A 22,083-nucleotide genomic window follows, 5' to 3' on the forward strand; every position below is an offset into this window, starting at 1 on the left:
CTTTTTTTTTTTGGTATGGATTACATCTACTTATCCTGCACATTTTTGTACTTAACTAAAGACAAAAGTCGCTTGAGATACAATAGAAGCAAGTCTGTAAACTCGCTACCCAACAAAAAAAGTACGTGAAAATATTTCAGAGTCGAGAGAAAATTTGCCAAAGTTATTTTCTTTGAAAGCAATTGATGTCAAGTAGAGTTATTTTAGGAGTTAAGCCTTTTATTTACTGCCATATTGCGATGACAGTTGTCGGCAAAAAAGGATTTTTCTGCGGATTATTTTTTCAGAGCAGTAGTGTGATACCTTGGAGAACCCTGATTTCGAACCTGCCGCAAAGGGCAATAAAGGCATTATCATCAGATTATAGCAGAAATCCGGAAGGGATTTTGGTTGTTTACAACACTACAATTAATCATGGACTCGGAAGCTTGTTCGAGCGATAGAACAAAGGGACGAGCGAAAAGATGACGGTGAATGGCAGAGTTTGAGATTTACAGGGTCAGCCTTGCAGAATCTTTGTGTTGTGTTCTGGTCAAGACACGATACTTTCCCTATACCACGATACAGTCCATTGACTACCGACAAAGTGCAGTTAAACAGCATATTACGGAACAAGATTCCTAGATGCCTGTCACTGGTAATCGTGTAACAAAAATATGTTTTTCCCACGCCTTATGCCTCGAGTATCACAAATCGCGTGACTTGATGTAACTCTCCAAAACGTCCTTGAATATTCTATTGACCCACGGTCGGGTTATAGTGTCTGATACCTGAACTTCATGGACCCTTTCCAGTGCCCTGTAACAGACCATGACTTTATTTATTAACGACGTGGCCTTTCCTCGGCACGTAGAAAGGTGAAAAAGTAAACATTTTCTTAAAATAAGTTTTGGAGGACGTCCCAGTTTCATAAATAAATGATTTCATAACGTGATTTACCGTTATCGTGTTGACTTCGAAATCGAAGCAGCTTATAAAAGATATACTCCCAACAATCAGCTTTTCTCGAGTTCTCTTTTGTCTCACCAATGGAATGTTTATGTTTCAAATATTTGGGCTTAATGGGGCTGTGTCACTCTAAGGTGCGCGTTTCGAGGCAACTTTGGTCTTGAACAGGGAGTGTGTTTCATAAAGTGTCTCAAGCAACAAGAGTCGGGGTGGAGAAGGGTGCGGTGTTGGGGGGAAGGGGAGAAATGCGGAAGGTAACTCAGGACTGCAATAATCATTCAGTTAAAATGAAAAGGTACTTAAAGGAGCTACGTCACGGTTTGCGCATCTTGAAAAGTTTAGCCTAAATTTTTCAAGTTCTTTGTTTGTAATCCGTGTTAATCTTCTCCATCTATAACCATCCTTGTTCCTTTATGGTTTATTATTATATAACCTTTTGGTGCTTTTTATATTAGTAAACTGCTATTTTCAGGTTTCCTTCAAAATAAATGTAAATTTGTCCCAGGTCAAAATAACCCAAAATACCGTGACTGAGCTCCTTTGAAGAACCTTTTGCAAGTTGATACCATTACATCATAAAAGCTGAAAGTAAGGGCGAAATAACTGGACTGTATTGATATCTAACACTAAAATTACAAGGACACTAAACTGTAAGAGCCAGCTTAAACAAAGAATTAAGACAATTAAACCACAACGTTTTGGCCTTGTTAATGTTTACATGACTATTTCGTGTTATTTTTTGTTTCTTAAAGTTGTTCAGTTTGCAATTCAGAGTGGAGGAGTAAATAATCTTGTTATGAAACCGATAAAATAGTTCAATAAGACATTAATATTTCGCGTTCGGGACTGGATAAACGCACATATCGTAAAATGTTCGCTTCGAGCGTTGCTTGTACAACGAGGAAAAGTTGCTGCCGTACAAGTGAAAACTTGAAAATCATTAAAATACAAATGTCTCACTCTAATTATCCAATCAGATGTTGCAGAAACAAGTATATACTGAATTCTGGTTGCTGTAAATATATATGCAATAACTATGGAAATTTAGCGAACACGAAAGTTTAATATGAATATCAGGTTGCAGGTTTTTCGATTAAAGCCGAATATAAATACTTTAAAAAACAAAGTACATCCTTGGTTATAAGTAAGTGATATTTCTTCTTCTGTTTACAGACAAAGTTCTAGAAAAATTTTTAGACCAGTCTTATTACATTAGTAACATGGATAACAGAAGCATCATAAGACAGAGGCTGTTGCTAGGCAACTGTTTTAGACCTGCCGCTTTAATTTTCCTGTTTTCTGTTCACGTACCACGGGTCTGTAAAGCAACAGAAAAATCAAAATATATTATTATATCTATTCTAGAAAAACTATGAACTCATTTTCTTATAGTAGTCGAGTTCACTTTGCAGCACTGGGTTTCAATCAAGTTCTCACTCTTGAGCATTGCAGCATTTTTGCAAGCGTGTTTTGCACAACTGAGTTTCCAAGACGTTTTTCTGGTATGGTTTTGATTTGCTCCATGTCCAAGTTATTTTTTTGTGTGTGTGCATCATAGAGAATTAGAGGTGATTTTCTACGAACCTCTCTCCTCGCATTGCCTTCCGGTGAATCCAAATGGGCATGCACAGACTCCGGGACGAACGCATTGCCCTCCATTTAAACATGGCTGGTTGCAAATAGCTGTCAAGGAAATAGCCAATAATATAACAACCGTTACGAAATTTCCTCCTTGAATGTCACTGAAACATTTAGTAACGAGAAATTGAGGTTGACTTGGCGAGCTTTCTCGTTTTTGCTACGTCTTTGTTTCCCTAACATATTGATATTGGAAGAAAGATGATCTTTCTCTGAAATCTCGAAGGTTCTTAAAAGTATTAATTACAATAAATGAAAAGGGTTACATGATACCTGAGGGAAATGCCACACACTGTAATAGACATGTTTCCGGTACTCGGATCCATCTGTGTCACACATCCTGAAACTGATGATGGGTACGGAGTATCCGAAACGTGTCTATTACAGTGTGTGTCATTTCCCTCAGGTATTATGTAACCTTTTTCATATATTGTTTGTAATTAGCTACGTTTTTCCAGCATTTATCTCAATAAACACAAAAAAGTAAACATAGAAGAAACAAATAACATATTCCATGTATATTACGGCCTAGGAGCAAACACGTTTTTCATAAGGTGGCATGGATGACTTAAGCTGTACCTTTTTCACACATAGTGCCTTCATATCCTGAAAGACAAGTACATTGGTTTGGACGAGCACACCTAATGAAAATTAAAAACAACAACAAGTTTGTTTTGGACATAGCAGAAGAAGTGTTTCTCGCGACGGGGAAATAAGTTTAGACCATAATGATTCTAGTTATCGTCCAGCTCACCGTTGTATTTTGTGATCTTACAAGTGAGAGCTTATTGGAGAGAGAGCTCTTCCTGGCTGGGGAGGGGACGTTTATTCCTTGTTTTTGATCTGAGTGTGTATCAGTGAAGGAATTGGGCCTTCACATGAAGACCACAGTCGAGACAATTGATTTGTTATAATGAGCAGTTCGGAAGAAAGAGTAACCGCATTGAACTCAAGGTACTTTAATGGTGGTATTATATAGAAACAGAATAGGGACACGGTTTTAGAATAAGGGGCTCATTATCAAAAACGCATTAAAGTCATCAAGACGACTGCAATGTGACAGAGCTTAATACCTTCCTCCATTCAAGCAAGGCAGGTGGCAAACAGGCTTTTGACAATGATCTCCTTTCCATGCAGCACGGCACATGCACACGTTGGGTCGAACGCAGTGTCCGTCATTTATACACGGTGGTCTGCACAGTGGAAACTGGCATCGTTCACCCATGTACTCAGGTAAACATTTGCAGACATCACGTGCGATGCACAAACCGCCATTTTGGCATCTCGGAGTACAAGGCGCTGTAACAAATACAACTTTCTTTACTTTGTATCAAGAAGAGTGCATTTCAAGTTTTGAAATCCGTGGTTTCCTCATAAAAAACACACCCCTAAGCATTCATATCTAACCAGCCAGAAAGAAACATGCGACCTTTTCTCAGCGCGGGAAAACGCGGTGACCCAAGTCATGATGAGTTCGATCTGACAGGTCAAAGAACGAGCGAGATCTGATTGGACAGCGCACGAGTTTTGAAACGAGTAGGAAGCTAAGCAAATACAAGTCAAACAAAGCTATGGACAATCGAAAATCTTCCTATCACCAAATAACTGTTTTCTCTCTGTTTTTTTTTCTCAATGGGAAGAAAATCCCAGTAGATCCAGGCTTTGAACCAGAAAATCAAAAGTGAAATCCAGAGAGTGTGCTTCTAGTTCAGCAATGTTCCATGAAAAGCACTGTTTTACAGGATTCCTGGACTCCCTTTTGACGAAAACCCAGAGCCCAACTTCAATCTATTATCTTACTCCGGGCTTACCAATTTCACATCTTTGACCTGAATATCCCGGCATACAGTGACAGACGTACGGCCCAATGCACCTTCCATCGTTCAAACACGAGACAAGACAGCGTTTCTTTTCGCATCGAGATCCAATAAATCCGCGCGGACAGCGACACTTATCAGGCCCGACACATTTTCCGCCATACTTGCAAGGCGGCCGGCATACGGGTGACAGGCATGCAGGTCCTTCAAATCCTTCCAGACATTTACAAACGTTTGGTTTCACGCATGTACCACCATTGTAACAACCAGCTCGGCAAAATGGTGTTTTACAGCCAACGCCTTGGAAACCTTCAGGACACCTTAAAGAATGCAAGAAAACAGCTAATCTGACAAGCTCGAGGAGGTAATGTAGAGGAATCAGCTTGAATTTTTTTTTCTACCTGATTGACATTTCGGGGAAATAGTAATACGAAAAATTAGGTTGAAAGGCCACGAGCATTCTCACCTGCAAGTATAATAGCCTATGCATTCCATTCCATAGGGACAAGGAAGAGGACACAATGAGGTACAGTTGATTCCGTTTCCCTTGTGCCCTGCTGGACAGGGACCGCAACGGAAACCTGAGGGAGAGCCATGTAACGTGAAGCACTGAACCAAAGGATGGCAAGGATTGGACGAGCAAGCATCTATCTCTAGAGTGGGAAACCAAGAATGAAATGCTGCGGTGACTGTTTTTTAAAATATTTTTACGATACCTCATTGCCACTTGTAAAAAGTTATGATGTCCAAAGAAGAAGTACCCTGCCGTTTGGAAACCTTCCAACTCTGGACTGTCAGCTATGTTAGTAACTCTACAGGCTATTTGCCTCTGGCTATTTACTCTGATCTGTAAAGAAAATACTAATTTACCTGTACACTGAGCACCATTTCCAGTAAATCCAGGCGGGCAGTTTCCGCATTCATATTTCTGTCCCTTGTAGACACATGGCACGTCCTTAAAACAGTTCAGTTTTTCACAGGGATGTACTATCTTCTCACAATGGGAACCGTCGCCTGTGAAACCAACCGGACAAGGACCGCAAGAGTAGCTTCCTGGGTAATTTGCGCAGTTGACACCAACAAAACACGGTGAATCCAGGCACTCGTTGATGTCTATATCACAGCGTTTTCCACTGAATCCCTGATGGCACTGACAGAAATACACACCACCTTGTGCGATACACGTCCCATTCAAACAATTCAACATTTCACAGGGATCCATTAACTTTTCACAACGCAAACCATCACCTGTGAAACCAACTGGGCACGGACCACAAGAATAGCTTCCTACGGAATTGCTGCAATGGACGCCAGCAAAACATGGTGAGTTTAGGCATTCGTCGATGTCTACATCGCAGTAGTTTCCACTGAATCCCTTAAAACATTGACACGAATACTGACCACCTTGCGCGATACACTTTCCATTTTCGCACTCGTGAGAGGAGCAAGGATTCAAACTCACCTGGCAATGTTCCCCAGTATATCCTTTATCACAGAGACACCTGAAAAAATTGTCAACCGGTGTACATCTGCCATGTTTACAGGTGTTTGGTTGACACGGATCAATCTTATTCTCACAGTAACGACCCGTGTACGCTTCCGGGCATCTGCATGTAAACGAATTGGTAGTGGCAATACATGTCCCACGTTTACAAGGTCGTGATTGGCAGGTCTCAATTTCATCACAGAGACGTCCATGAAAACCCGTTGTACAGCGACACCGAAAATACATTCCAAAGTTAACACACACACCATTTTTGCAAGGTTGTGACTGGCACATGTTAATTTTCTTATCGCACATTTTACCTGTGTATCCCAATTCACATCGACAGGCAAACCAAGAAGAATATCGGTGTATACATGAGCCGTGCTTGCACGGGTTCGGTGTGCAAGGATTCACTTTCTGATCGCAGAGTTCTCCAGAATAGCCTCGCTTACAGTAACACTTGAACGACTGAATCCTGCTAGCCACGCAAACTCCGTGTTCGCAAGGATTCGAACCACAGTAATCTACTTTTGAGTCACAAAGGTTTCCGGTATATCCTGCAGAACATGAACATTGGATCGATGTTGATCCTTGATGGCAACGTCCATGTTTACATGGATTTGGTTCACACCTGTCTTTCACTTCATCACACAAGTTTCCTTTGTATCCAGGGTGGCACGAACACTCAAACGATGAATTTTTTGGAATACACGCACCATTCTTGCATGGACTTGAAATACAATGATTTACCTCAGTTTCGCATTTACTCCCTTGAAAGCCCTTAAAACATTTGCATTGAAATCTGTTGGAATCAATTGCTACACACAACCCATATTTGCAGGAGTAGTTTCGGCATGGGTCCATTTGAGATTGACAAAACTGACCCGTAAATCCGTCATCACACAAACAATAAAACAAAGGGCTAATTCTTGCCACTGCTTGGACACTGATACATCTGCCATTGTTGCAGGGATTTTTGTCACATGGGTCGACGACGACCCTTTTATCACATAAGATACCTTGGAAGCCATCTTCACATTCGCATTTGAAAGAACTTTTTAAGTTAATGCAATCGCCATGAAGACAAGGATTTGATGAACAGAAGTTTACGGTTTCATTGCAGGTGTCACCAACGAAGCCTCGTGGACACTGGCATAAGTAAGTGTCTTGACTATTGACGCAATGTCCACGGACGCATGGTCTACTCTGGCAGTGATCTACGTTCTCCCTGCACGTCTTTCCAGTGAAGCCTGCGTGACAAACGCACTGATAACCATCTGATTTGCTGGTACAATTTCCGTTTGCACATGGATTTGGAAAGCAGAAGTCCCTGACTTGGCATCGTTTTCCTAAAAATCCAGATAAACAAATGCATCTAAATCCTGTTCTTGAGTTAATACACAACCCATTGTTACAACTACCAATTTGGCATCTGTCTACTGCGAGGGATTCACATAGTGGTCCCTCATAACCACGGAAGCACTCACACAAGAGCTCTCCGGTGTCTTCTATGAAGCAATCTCCATGGCTACAAATGTTTATGCTGCATCGCGTTTTCACTTGATTGCAGGTTAATCCATAAAATTCTTTTGGACAAACGCACTGGAATCCATTTTCTGTGTTCTGACATTTACCCCGTACGCATGGACTGGGCTGGCAGAAGTCCCTTGAAGTTTTATTACACGTTTTTCCTGAGTATCCATTTTCACATAAACACAGTATTCCTTCTTCCGAATAAGTGCATGTACCATGCACGCATGGGTTTGGGTAACAAGGGTCAGTTGTTTCGTTGCAATCTAGTTCACTGGAGCAGTCCACAACAAATCCTTTACTCAATGTTTTGGTGGTAACAAGTCCATCGCAAGGTAATCCCGAGTGCCTGTCAAAGCACTTACACGATATGTAACCATCTTCGCACGGATTGCTTTTTGAAGACGTCCATGATTTGTTTTTAGTTTGTTCAATTTGAGAATAGCAATTACAAAATGACAGTGAACATGAGCAGTTTTCTTCCGCGACAGACTCATCACAGTCACACGTTTTGTTAAGAGAACGCAACAAACAAAGTAGCATGTTCTCATCGATTCTGAAAATCCGATCTTGATATGAAACAAATTTTTCAATGATAGCAAGATTTCCGTGGCAAACCAAATCTTTACCATCAAATGCGGATAAAAGTTTGTCGCTGGCAATCTTTTCAGAGCCGTCGATTGATATTTTAACATGATAAAAAGTGAAGTTGAAAGAAGAGTTTTGGTGAACATTAACTGTGAAATTGCTCACAATTTCTCCTATCTTTGATTCTTGAGTCATGTTGATGGTGGTATGACAGTTTGACCCAGTAAACCCGAACTCGCAGGCACAAGTGAAATTATAGTTATCACCGAAACACGACCGATGCCCACATGGACTTGAAGAACAATTTCCAATTGAGCAAGGTGGGTAAACGCAAGAATCTACTTTTATATCACATAGACTGCCAGTGTATCCCGAATCACATAGACATTTTGTATGACCATCTCTCTCCACACAGAAACCGTTGCTACATAGCAATGAGGAACAGGCGTCATCGCTTCGTGCTTCACAGAATTTCCCTGTGTACCCAACTTCACAGATGCAAACATAATTCTCAGCCTGAGGCACGCATCTCCCATGTCGACACAAGCAACTCTGAACTTTAGTCTCGCAGGATCGACCAGTGAAGCCTTCATCGCAGAAGCAACCAAAGTGCGTTCCATTAGTAACGCAGCTTCCATTGTTACATGGATTTGAAGAGCAAGGGTTGATCAGGTCCAAGCATTGTAAACCTGCGTATCCCAAAGAACATTCACAACGAAACGTACTTCCAAGTTGAACGCAAGTCCCACTTCCACAAGGGTTCGAAGCGCAAGAGTTTTCAGGAACATCGCAGTTTAGTCCTCTAAATCCTTCATCACAGAAACAGAAGTACCTTCCCATGGTTGTATCTATACAAACTCCATGCACACAAGTGGAAGTTTCACAGGTCCCGGATTGGCAGCGTATGTCTGTCCAGTTCCGTTGACTGTCTTTTGGTGAACACCACTGACAGGGATCCTGAGGATTTGTTTCACCACGTCTGCGGCAACGGCCATGAATACGACAAGTCCCATTCTAAACAGAGAATCAAACTATAATTGATCAGCGAGTGGCCATATTCGTCCCAGGATCCTGACCCTGCCCCCCACTTTTCATTTGAGGTAGGGATTGAAATAATGGGTTTTGCGGTCATTATAAAACAAAGAAAATTGTAGAACGACTGAAGAAAAAAACCCGAGGGAATGGAAGTGCTTTTGAGAGCTGTGTAAAAAAGATATAAGATCAAACTAAGTTCTTTCTTTACTTAACCATAAGTGAATTAATCCTTTTAATTCAAGAAAACGGAGAACTAAACATTATTGTCAGATATTAAATCTTCATTCAGCAGCAACGGTCTCTTTGAACATTACTTTGAACCCGAAGATCGCACCAGAAGATCTTTAAAGGGAGTTTTGTAAACTGGTCATGGCAAAAGAGAATAGGAAGCGAATTTTTAATGGAGAATCTGCTGAAGTGTCACTGTAACTGTCCTTTGGGAACTTACAGTAAGTGAGACCAGAGTGTTATTTGTACTTACCAACCTTAATCTCACAACGCATGCCCTGAGTGGTGCACGTCAGACAATTCCCATCAAAAATGAAAAGAGGACGAGGCTGGCTCCATAAATTTCCATCATTACTCACTCGTACTTGGTAACCACGTATTGCCTCGTCTATGTCATGCGACCTCGGTACCTCGCACGTTACGCCACGGAAACTTTCGTAGGTAGCCTTAGATAAGAAGGTCTGAGTTTCAAATGGGGCTTCCTAAATGTCAGGACAAAAAAGGAGAATAAAAAGGTTTGGTGATTTTAAAGGCGCCACGTTAGTTTGCACGTGGTTATCTGTGAGTGTTCTCGATGGTTCTGAATGTTATTGTTAATGTACAATACGGGGAAATTTGATTAACTCAGTATTCACTCCAGTGACTAACATAATGAAGATTGGAAGGCTTATTTTGGAGCTTAAAAGGGACAGCTGCACGTCTTAACCCCTTGCAGCATCACACATCAAGATCTAGACTCGTTCTACAAAAGTCGACGTGAACAAGAGTTACACTAATGCTATGTTGTTACCGTAATTTCTGCCAAAGAACATCTCAGATCTCTTGCGTTGTGAAACCCTTCACCAACTACCCGAACATGTTCGCAAAGAAACTTTCTCATGTCACATTCCCCGTCATTCTGGACACTGATTAGCTGTGGTGGAGTTTTGGAGGGCACTGAACAGTCTTCACTTGTGTAACCTGATAAATAATATACGTGACAAATAAGTCATGTCGTCACTAGAATATAGAACAAGGCTAACGCATGCATAAAGAACATATGGGTTAGCTAAAGCAAAATTTCAAGAACCGCTCTATTCTCTCATCTTAGCATGCGCACTGGCCCTGTAGAGGATTGTTACTAATCTAATCTGCTCAAGATAAAACCCAGGGTCGAAAGTGAGGATTTCGTAAATAATATGAATACTTCAAAATACCTCGTCGACATTTGCATGTTCCATTGATACACCTTCCTCGGTCATTGCACAGGCGTGGACACATAGCATTTGTGACAGTTTTTGGTGGAGTCAGCCCTTTTATGAAGGAGGTCATCTCCCAGGCTGAGGTGTTTTTCAAGACCAAGTCTTCACACGAGTCTTGTAACATTGCAGCAGCTCCCCACACTATAGATGATATACCTGTATACTAAAAAAAATCAGTGTTATTGGACTGATAAGAAACTCCAAGTAAGTCAGATTTGGTCGTGTTTCTGCTTATCACTAGTCACCGGTTTACGTCCAGTCATTACCATCCAATGAAGAAGAGAGACAGACAACAACAGATATAGAGACATAGAAGAAACACTCTGCAGACACAAAACAAAGCATTAAAAAAACAACAACAACAAAACAACAACAACAACAACAAAAGAAACAGAAAAAAGAGGAGAGTAATCGATGCAAGTGAACACACCCTCATGTCCCGGATGCAAATCCTCAGTAGTTCATCGATGTTCCGCTGACCAACTACGGGCTTGCAAGCTCTTCCGAGTGGCGTATCAGTCAATAGCCTTTTACAGTAGCTGATAACAGCCAAAACGGCTAATAAGGTATCGGGTTTTCCATCGTCAAACAGGTTTTGCTGGTATGACGAGTTGTCATCAAGCGGGTAAAACTCATCTGAGAAATTATGTCGACGTTCAAGAACACGGCCGGCTTGCAGTGACTGAACTCGTCTGGTAATATCTCTTTCACGTGACATGACTGGCCATACCACGTGCTGGTGTCTCCTACATTTTGATTCACAGGCGGCGCATTTCTTTTTCTTCTCGATGTTGTCTTTTAAGCTGCACTGACAGAAGAGTTTTTCCGTCTGGTGGCGTCGCTCAGTCAACGGTTTGTAATGAAATAGACTGTCTCCGTCAGGAAACCTGTTAACAAATAAAGTACTTTGAAACAATCGATGAAATTCTAAAATCATATAAAGCCTAGAAAGCTGTAGCGCGCACTTCCAAGGCAAGATCTAAGTCACAGACTAAACTAAGGGTATTCCATTGTATCTCGATGGAAGTCCTTACTGATCACAAGGGGAGCAGGGAGGAGCAGTGCTGAGAGCACTAGCCTCCCACCGGGTTCGATTCCGGCTCGGAACGATACGTGGGTTGAGTTTGTTGTTGGTTCTCGCCTTGCTCTGAGGGTTTTTCTCCTGTTTTCCTCCCTCCACAAAAACCAACATCTCCAAATTCCAATTCCACCAGGATGGAGGGCCCGCATGAAAACCAGCCAAGGCTGATATGGCTTCCTCTCTAAATGTTGTAATTCATTTTATAACACAGGGGATTTTCATGTTAACGATAATGATGACATATCTTTTTCCACATGTGTTTCAAAAGCATAGAAGTTGTCCTCTTTCTATTGCATGGCTGTAGAGCATTTTCCAGATCAGTTTATCAATAATTACCGAAAACAAGAAGTTAGTATATTTAAGGCCAGTGCAAATCTTTCGTACTGAGAGTGTAAGCTATGAGGTACCTTTTAGTCGATCAACTCTCTTTCGCCGGCATGGCGACCTAATACTTTTATTCTATATCAGTTTGAAACATTACACTGTAACAATTAACAAGAACAAATTTCAGAAGATTGCCAAGGTAACTTTTGTTTGAGGGGAATTAATTACCACAATAAGCACGTACTGGTACTGAAAATAGTATTCAAGTGAAAAGAAAAGAAAAAAAACGCTCTTACCTCCATTGTTGCGTTCCGTTCATCTCAGGCGGCAAGCCTTCATTTATTGCCTCAAAAGAGTCGTTGATTTCTCCGAGGCCACACAAGCCCTTCACGTGATTTAGGTCTCTTCCAGACGATTGAACTTGTACATTCAGTCCCCATTCAAAGACATCTGTACGAACATAAACTCCTGACGGAAAATACACCTAGAGTGTTAAAAGAACCACAAAGTTCGTAAAATAAAAGCTTGTTAAAGATTTGTTACATAATATTATCCACTGACCAGCTGATATAGGGAAGGTTCCTTACAGAAAAGACTACCACACAAAGGTTTTTGCCGAGGTTCGTCATGCAAAGAATTGCTACACTAAAAACGTCTTTCCTTGAATTCCTTTGTCAGCAGCCCTACCGTATATCGTTTTCCACTTATAGCTTCTGTTATTCGAATTCCCTTTGCCAAAGGAAGTTTAGACTTGATAGAGATCTGGACGCTAGTTTCCATGAACCTTCCTCTACACATGTCAATTACAATGACATCATCTCCATCTCTTGCAGCTACTCCACATGCGCAATATCCTGGGTTTCTTGACTTACTACATGCCCAAAAACGAGCGTGAACCTGCAACAAGTAGAGATCAAAATACGTTGACAACGTTTTCAAACAAGAGACCAATAATGTTTGTCTCCAGCGTACAGGTGGCCGAGATTAAAGAAAATGATTACCTAGATGGAACAACAAATTTTCAGAGTAACAAATATTCAACCAAATGTATGAAGGCCACAAAACAGGTACGGATCTCGAGACATAAATTTGGATGACACTATTGTTTAGTTTAACGCTTTACTTTGCCTTCTTTGTGACTTATCTTTCCACGAAAGTCCCAAGATCTCCTCACCTGAAGGGAACGATACTATTTTCAACGCTACGCTTTCAGCTAGAGCTTGTAACATCTTGTAGCATTCCACACAGGTATTACGAAGTAGCCGAATTATTAAAAGATGTTTGTTTTATTCATTCCTGTAATTGGCCTACAAACCTCGAAAGGCCTTGTTGTACTTTTGTACAACAGAAAAGTTGATACTCCTGAGGGAATCCTGTAATATCTGAAAGAAGAGAGCGGAAAAAAATGATCAGCTATTATATGCAAGGTTTAAAAGCGCAAAACTTCTTTGCAATAGTTTACAAGAGGCTCTTGTACTGTAAAATTCAATAGCAACCACAGAATTAAACAAAACTGACCTGCCGATCAGAGTTCTGATGTAAGACTCAGTGAAGAGATGACACCGTGGAGTGTTGATATCTTTAGAGAGCACCTGCGGAATTGAAGCCGACAAAGATTTATGTATCAATGACAAAATAGGAACTAACTAGGGAATATTTTTTACCGCATTTGTTAAGAAGCTTTGAGCGCCGGTCAAATGTGAGGTGGACAGAAGCCAATTCATCACTGACAAGTACAAGACATGTGCAGCTTAACCTCATAGGAGGATCTACTCAAATCGTTGTTATCTCTGATTATTCATCCTGGAGCTTCACCAGAAAGGCGGAAAAGGATTTTTTAGGCCTTGTGATCTCATTGTGGGCTAGACCAAAATTAGGTACACTAGAACTCATGCTTTCAAATTTTTGATCGTTTTTTGGAGCTAAGAGAGGACGTCCAACAGAGATTGCTAAGCCTGTTTTTAAACACAGTAATCCTTTCCCTTCGAAGCAAAGTACTAAGAAGGTTACTTACAAAAGCATCGGCCGGGTCATGTAACTTCCAAAGCGGCGACTGGCTCCGTGCAGGCTCAGTAATGATACGTGTCCTGGGGTCTCCGTCATGAATAAAGTCTGACACAGCAACTATCCTGACAACCTTGCGTCCACAGTCACGACGAGAACAGGATTGCGGTTTCATCGTTACCTCACATGTGGATAGTGCTATGTCTGCAGCTGATAACATCCTGGGACTGTGAACTGAGTGGAAGATCGCCCATAGTATTATTCAAGGAGTAATTTTACATTGTTTGTCTAATTTGTACTTTAATATCGTCATGAAATCAGAAATAAAATACAGTATTTCATACCAGCAGGAACTAAGTGCATTGGTATCTGTATTGTGCAGTTGGGGTGGTCCGGTGGGCACACCAGGGGCACAGTAAGACTAAAGGTAATTTCCTTCATTTTATGATCCTCTGAAATGACAAGGGACGAAGGCTCCACCTTTGAAAAGGGAATTAATTATGTGGTTAGTACGAAGTTATGTAACTCACACTTAAAAACAGTTCATACAGGATAGGAACATTTGCAAAAAGCCAAGACAAAAGACTATGATCATTCCTAGGCAAAGAAACATCACATTACATTCTACATGGATCAACCGTTTCATCAACGTTATTCTTTCTAGTAAAACGAGCAATAGGCAAACGATTTGATAGACAATTTGGAAGATCGTTGATGTATAACAGAAATAGTAGTGGTCCTAAAATGGTCCCCTGGGGAACACTACAACTTAATGAACAGCTTTTAGAGAGCGACCCGTTGATGGAGCACATTTGAAAACGATTCTCTAAATATGACTTAAACCATTGGTGCGCGTTACCATATATGCCGTAAGCTACAAAATAGAGCAGCCCGTGTTTTGGCCCACTCAAACTATGCCATAGACGCTGGTCACATGTTCAAACTTCTAGGGCTGGAAAAATCTAGCAGCAAATTCAAAGAGCTACCATGGTTTACAGGTCTCTGCACGGGTTGGCTCCAAACTATCTCAGTTCTAAATTTGAAAGGCGAGAAATCGCGTATGACCTGGGGGACTCTGAGAATAAACTCAATGTTCCATTACCGCGCACAGACTATTACAAAAATAGCTTTAGCTATAGTGGCGCCATTTTCTGGAACAGTCTTCCTTGTAACTTAAGGGAAGGAGAGTCCCTTGGGCAATTCAAACGACTACTCAAAGAATAACTGTAAGGCACGGCATTCGTGGAAAGCAGCTTTTTATTCAAATATTTCTCATTATAATAGTATTAGGTATTTTTAAAGCTGACGAATTTTGTACCGTGGATAAATAAAGATTATCCATCCGTCCGTCCGTCCGTCGCCCCATCATAACTTAGAAAAAAACCTAGGTTCTTATAGGCAGGTTTTTGCTGTATCGCAACAAACCACTTATCAAACTGACTGCAACTCACCTTAATGCCAACGTAAAAATCTTCGCTTGAAAAACCAGGACTTATTAGATCAGGACTCTCTGAGAAAAACGTCTTCACTTCACAAACAATCTGCGGACGAACAGAAATACAGACAGTGGGAAACCGGTTTACTAAGTAAAAATCTGAATGAGAATGTGCTAAACCCTCCTTACCCAAGTAATGGCTAATTATAAAGTTCTGTACTTACTGTATCACCGAGGTTAAACTCCGCTGACTCAAAGTTAACAACTACCGCTCTCTCGTCAGTCGTGTTGGTCAACAAAATTAGTTTTCCAGGCGTCCCTCCCAAGAAACGCAGGATCTTATACCACGTGACTTTGTAACCGACTTTAGAGGGTCCTGGGTCGGTAATGTCGTAAGAACAGAGTAGATGTATGGATTTACTTGCTAGGATGTTATCCGGGGGGACAACTGGTGTGATCTGTGGAGGATCAGCCAGGGTGGGATAGAGGTCACGAGCTGTGGGAGAGAATCAGAACTTAAAATAAGAGGTGGGATCATGGATTCTCTTCTGTTGTGGGGTTGTAACCGAAGAGAACAGGGCCGCCAAACTTTGGCCAAATAAACAACTGACTAAAATTGCTATTTAGGTGTAAGTGATACACTTACCAAATCACAAAATCACAGAAAAAGCTTTACTTTGTACCGTCAAGTATGGTGTTTATTGAATTACCATTGTTCATACCTTTACACTTTGGCGCATATCCTATCTTGCCAGGTCCACAGGGAATCCTGCCAGCTAACAAACGTAAGTAAATAATAAAAATCTGTCAGTTTAGCAGTTTAAGGGTTAGCTCACTGTAAGTCACCGGATTCTTTAAGGAGTATCAGTCACGGTATTTTCAGTTATTTTGGCCGTGTACAAAATTACCTTTAGTGGAAATGGTAGTTTACTTAGATTAGAAGATTAAGATTAGTATTGTAAGTAGGTTTTTTCATGTATTGTAAGTGATGTTTGTAAGTTAGTAACAGCATTTAAATTAAAAAAAAAAAAGATTAGAAAAACTCCAAAGCGATAATAATAAACCATGAAGGAACACGGACGGAGAAGATTGACACGGATCACAAATGATGTAAACTTGAATAATTTAGGATAAACTTTTCAAGATGAGTAAACCGTGACGCAACACCTATAACATATTTAGGCTCCTTTTGTAATATTGCTTCCTGGAATACTTTTCCCGGGGGGGGGGGGACTCCCATATATAAAGGACGGGAATGCTCCGCGCCAACAAAATAACATCTTGGGTACTTACCATTTACATGGGAAAACCGGAAATTCCAGTTGGAAAATCAAATGGTTCGCCCCATACCGTTTGGGAAGCTTCAGAAAATATGGGCTGTGATTTGAGTTGATGCTATTTTTCTGCTCTTTTAAGTCTCTCTAACGGATGTGGATATACTTTATAGTGATTCCCTCTCTCGCAACGTCGAATTTAATTGTTTAATGTTTATGCCTGAAATTTCCAACCGGATGCTTTTTGTAAATGGTAAGCACCCCTTGGTACCTCTTAGGGGTTCTTTTCAAAATTGACGACGAGCAAAATCTCACTACAATACAATTTGAACAACAAATTTGATTGATTGGTTAATTCATTGGATAATTGATTGATTGATTGGATAACCGATAAAGGAGAACAGTCAATTGTTACCTTCTTTAGCGCAGTAAGCGGTAGAACATTCTCCTGTCTTCTTCAAGTGATAAACCAAAAAGCCACCACAATGAGTCACGTGAACAGGCAACTGCCACAAACAACAAACTCTCTCCACTCCTTCCCATGCCACGCATGCACTACCGTTCTTCTCCTCTCCAAACTCGGGATGTCCATCGGGTTGCATCCAAATCTGAGCATGCGTTCCACACGAGCCAATCGGAGGACATTTTGTAGGAATTTCGGCGGGAATCCCATGGATTTCTAGCTTGTACCAGGCCTCCTCTAAATTGTTGTCGCATAAGGGAAGGTCAAAGTCCACTTGATTAGACAGTGCACGCGCAGGAGTATCTAGGACCCGGTGACCTGACGGTCGGCATTGTGGTCTGTCTAAATATAAAAGAAATAAACATTAAATGAAAGGATGGTTGGATGAACTGATGAATGATGGAAGGGATAAATATAACGTGACTATTTCAAACTTCAGATCACCTTGGTGCTTTGCACGGGGGTGAAGATGCAAGCATGCGTCCTTCAAAAGGAGGAGCAAGTGAGAAAATCAGGTTGAACCTATCCCGCGGGGGGAGGGGGGAGTTGGGAGGGACTCAAATATAAATAGGATGGGTGTGCACGTCGTACCTTTTAGGGTTGGAAAAGTGGTTTTTAGTACCTCTTAGGGTGTTTAACCTAAAAAGGTCGACAGTGGCAGCTTTTGCGGTACTTTTAGGGTGTTGAGTCGAAACAATATGACAGGAGATAGTGCGTTGTGTTAGAATCGGTACCTCTTAGGGGTAAAAAATATTTCAAGCCACGCCCACAATAAAGGGGGTCTTTAAAATTTCCGACGAACACTTCCGTCCTTCCCCACTGGGAACCCATGTACTGAGACGGAAGGCACATTCCTAACGGTTATAAGGAAAAGGAACCTTAGTAAACATCATAAGTTAAATTCCTCCCATTATGATTTACAGGAAGTAGATACGTTTGACAGCTGTAAGACAGTGTTCGTTTTCTCCTAAAATGACTGGTGTAAACTTGAGTCTTAGAAAGAAAGAAAGAAAGTGTAAACTGAAACGAGACACGGAAAATCTATATTTACTCTAACCTTGATGCTCCCGTGCGTCGTATTAGTTGATGTTTTTTAGATTACTCTATCGCTCGCTGAATAAAGGGTAAAGTTGGGATTTTATCAATGGAGGGCGAGTAACACTCGCATATCAGTGACAGAAGTGTTAATAGATAAAATGGAGTGTTGAGTGTTAAATAGTAATAGAAGCGATTCATTGTGTGCGGCACATAGGAAATGAGACCGCATCTTTGACCTGTTTACATTTGCTATTTACATTTGCACGATAAATTCACGTTTCTTGCTTTGATACGAGCACGAATTAATCAGAGATATAAGATAAGACTTTTATAAATAGTCTCGCAGAAACAAGAAACATTGCCGCACCTACTACTGACTTCAAAAGAACTTTACAAACTTTTTCTCGTTTCCTTCAATCTCTTTAGGGGAAGTTTCGTTTTTAGTCTGTGTTTCATGAACACGGCACAACAAGCTTCTTGCCTAAACTCACTTAGACAGTCTGTAGGTAACGCTCTTTCACTTTTCTACCTCTTACGCTTCCATGTGTGCGCAGTGAACAAAGAAAGGGCTAACAAAGGGTCCACTTGGGTCTGTTGATAATTTTCATATTTAGTAAGAAAACACGCGAATGTGTGTTTACACAGCTTGTTGCAAGCCAGCTCTCTCTCTCTCTCTCTCTCTCTCTCTGCAAAGTTTCGACCAAAATGATAACAGGGAGCGATCGAAATGAATAAAATATGACGCGCGCAGAGCAAATCAGTTTAGAATTGTAAGTGAATATTCAAGAAGCCTATGCGGGCACGAGAGAGAGTATGCCGGGAAGAATTTCATCCAATCAAGGCGCGCGTTGTATAACTGGAGCTGATCCAATTTCTCACAGATCTAACAGTAGCAAGGACGCAGTTTAGAAGCTTAATTAGTTTTAAAATTGGGGCGCGGCGCGAAAAAGGCTTTTTTACGCGCTGCTGCGCCAAAACAAACTATACTCCGGATACAATTATGTAAATATACCGAGATTTTGACCGATTCTCAGGAAACCTGGGAAATGACCCGGTGATATGTAAGAAAATAATAAGCATGTTTCTTGTCTCACCTCCGACTGTGAACAGCTTTCGTATCCATTCCAGCACACCAGACGTAATACGTGAAAACAAAACGGTATGTTTATCAGAGGAACAAGTTTCTCCGTAACTATAAACACCGACTACAACCCAAGAATGGTTCCGTTCAATAACAACTGGGCTTCCTTGATCAATGGAGCACATTCCTGCGGTTGCGGCCACAACACACCAAGATTCTTCCAACAGCTCACGTTTTCCAACATCTGGAAAACTCTGAAGACAGTCGCGGCCGGGTATTAGCAAAACATCGTTTTCGGCAAGAGTTGTAAATGGCGACTTACGCCCCGAGAAATGACCCCAGCCTGTAATCTTTGCAGAACGATTTTGAAGAATCATCGGGCTGCTTAAAAGTTGTAAACTCGGGACGTTTACACGGGTTATGCGCTGAGCATTTGGCAGAATAACGCTGCGCGCAAGATACAGCAAGCCGAAGTTAGCGCTCGATGTAGCAGCGTATTCAGGATAAACGAGCGCTTTCAACACTGGCACTTCATCTTCTCCGGGTAAATCCAGGTCTACCTGATGATTTCCGACTCTAATGAACACAGTCCTTTGGTCATTCTCCATATCTTTTAAAAGCTGCACACACCTCGCTGATGATAGAATCCATCGCTCGTGTATAAAAACTCCGCTACATTTTACAGAACTTATGAACACATGCCAAGGGAACTCTCCTTGACGAACGAGGCTCGAAGCACTTGAGAGTTTCGACGAGCGGTGTTCCTCGCTGAAGGCAGTGACAACGATTGAGAAGAAACACAGAACAAATAAGGTTTTGAAGGAGTCCATTGTATATGGTATACTTCAGTACATGTTCTGCCGACCGTGGTACGCTAATGGTTTTGTTTATAACACAGGGATAAATATTTGTCGGTCATCTTGAGTCGTCAGGCTAATCGTCTCTCATTACTGGGATAACAGCTAATTTCAAAAGCACATACTTCGTTGACAGACCCGGCAAATGATCTGTTTCCGGGATTGCAGATCAAGTAACATGTTACAAAGACCTACGAAGGGGACCACAAGGCATTAGCTTGCTATAAAGATGGATCAAGGTAAGGAAATTATAAAAGAATGATAAATTTTCAGTAAAAGAAAGTTCTCCTGATATAAGACATCTTTTTTTTAAGAAATACGAACCAATTTCATTTTTCACTGCACCAGAGTATCTAAATGCTGTGACACGTGATTCTGCACATCACGCAAGCTGGTCTAAAATTAAGGTTTTTACAGGGATGGAAAGTGAGCATTTAGGCAAAGTTTCTTATTAAAAATCTTTTAGTCTAATATCAGGTTGTGTAAGTGTTTTTATTGATGTGTTCCGACCATTTTTTTAGCGTGGCTCGCTTGCGCACGACTGTTTTTCTCTGCCTTTTTGCAGCACAGGATTTCGCTTTTTGGTATTTGCTCAACTCGACCCTCCCCCCGCGGTCCATTTTCAAAAGATATAATGTACGTCACATACCTTACAAAGAGGAAGATGGATTACAGCAGAGGATGCAGTTTAGGGATGGTCATTTCCGCGCAGAATCAAGATTACGTACGGCACGGCTTTACCAAAATTCTTCATTTCGACACCAGGAAGGAAACTGTCTATATGTGTAACGCGACATCTTAATGGCTTTCTTAACACTTGCTAGCCTTCTTCGCAGTCGCTCTTCGGGTCCAAAGAGCTTCTGCCTTGGAGGCTTAACACCTGCCTGCTTACCTTTCAAATGATTGTTTTATTAGTATTGTAACTTCTTAGACTTAATGGACCTTTGTGTTTATTTTGTAATCTTTGCCGAAAGTTAAAATTGATTTCACAGTCGACAATGGTTATAAATTCGACAACATGTCACCTATTAAAGTATGGGTTTTAGAGCTGCTTCGGACTGAAAATACGGTAAGAAATTCCAAGAGGAAAAAGAAACAGAAGGAACATTTGTAGAGAGCTGGACGTTAAGGGGGTAGGGGTGTAATATAGCACCCTTTTTTCTTGGGTGCAACATTTTCACGCTTAAAAAATGCTTATTGTAGCGTATAAATACGTAAGACAATGAAAATATATCAATAAAATAGAAACCTAGGCTAGACTACAAGCCGCTGTTTTGGGAAATGGGCGGAAATCTAACCTAATAAAAACCAGACAGAAACGGAGACCAAAAGAAGCGCGGAACGGATCAAGTTTCGTGCAAGGTTCCAAACGCTTTCAGGTATCAAAATATCACTCAGCTTGATGCTTCTACAATTGTGGCTGGTAAAGATCAGTTTCATCTGTTACACTTCAGTCTGCGGTCAAGTATTCGTTGGTTTTAAAAGAAATACAAACTAGGAGAAAGGGTCATTGATCCTTTTCCCCGGGGTCTCTTTTGAGGATCCACAATAGGGTTCTCAGATCCCGCTTTCCCGTCCATTTTTTCCTGTTAATCCCGCCATCCCGCCCTTTTTTGCCTGGAAATCCCGATCCCGCCAACTATTCGAAGACGTTTCTGCGTTACTTATTAATTTGTTAAATTAGTAATTAATTTAATTGTTAACACAGAAACGTTTTAAAAATAGATATCGTATAAAAGATCACAAAAGAATTCAATGGGTAGCAGATAAGTAAACACAAATGATTATAACGTTTCTTTCCGTAAACGGTTAATTTACGGTTTTTTTTTTTTTGTCCACGTATCAGTGAAAGAAAAAGATTGTTCATTCCCATATTTAAGAGATAGCCCGTAAATACACTTGACAGTTTCTTTCAAAGCTTTCAGCGTCATCACTTTCCTTGAAATCTAGGCTCAGTTCTTTTCTTTCCGAATGAAGGAATTCCTGCTCGCGCATCATTTCCGTAATATATGGCG

The 22,083-nt window shown here is 41.0% G+C and overlaps 1 protein-coding gene and 1 long non-coding RNA gene across 2 annotated transcripts; one reads left to right on the forward strand and one right to left on the reverse strand.

Annotated features, from left to right (window-relative positions):
• Positions 1 to 1,537: 1,537 nt before the first annotated feature.
• Positions 1,538 to 20,041, reverse strand: LOC110069153 (uncharacterized). The gene is made up of 22 exons (XM_020776622.2): positions 19,225 to 20,041; positions 17,045 to 17,434; positions 16,078 to 16,131; positions 15,580 to 15,851; positions 15,372 to 15,461; positions 14,265 to 14,400; positions 13,931 to 14,154; positions 13,435 to 13,508; positions 13,232 to 13,298; positions 12,604 to 12,813; positions 12,213 to 12,400; positions 10,942 to 11,398; positions 10,467 to 10,674; positions 10,061 to 10,230; positions 9,528 to 9,752; positions 5,274 to 9,021; positions 4,870 to 5,056; positions 4,398 to 4,723; positions 3,660 to 3,885; positions 3,166 to 3,227; positions 2,533 to 2,631; positions 1,538 to 2,266 (listed from the first exon to the last, which is right to left on the reverse strand). The coding sequence occupies exons 1-22, from the start codon at positions 20,039 to 20,041 to the stop codon at positions 2,232 to 2,234; spliced, it is 8,265 nt and encodes a 2,754-aa protein (XP_020632281.2). The 3' UTR covers positions 1,538 to 2,231.
• A 148-nt stretch (positions 20,042 to 20,189) lies between these two features.
• Positions 20,190 to 21,985, forward strand: LOC149113048 (uncharacterized). The gene is made up of 2 exons (XR_016206646.1): positions 20,190 to 20,307; positions 20,634 to 21,985. It is a non-coding gene; the product is annotated as an uncharacterized LOC149113048 (long non-coding RNA).
• Positions 21,986 to 22,083: the final 98 nt, after the last annotated feature.

Source organism: Orbicella faveolata, unplaced genomic scaffold (assembly GCF_042242905.1).
Source record: "Orbicella faveolata isolate gen_17 unplaced genomic scaffold, um_ofav_v1 contig_15, whole genome shotgun sequence".
Lineage (NCBI taxonomy): Eukaryota > Metazoa > Cnidaria > Anthozoa > Scleractinia > Merulinidae > Orbicella > Orbicella faveolata.

Coding starts and splice junctions, on each gene's coding strand:
- LOC110069153 (XM_020776622.2), bottom strand. CDS start 20,041: ATGGACTCCTTCAAAACCTTATTTGTTCTGTGTTTCTTCTCAATCGTT. Junction 17,435..19,224: donor AAAGCTGTTCACAGTCGGAG/GTGAGACAAGAA, acceptor TTTTATATTTAG/ACAGACCACAATGCCGACCG. Junction 15,462..15,579: donor AGTTTAACCTCGGTGATACA/GTAAGTACAGAA, acceptor GTTCGTCCGCAG/ATTGTTTGTGAAGTGAAGAC.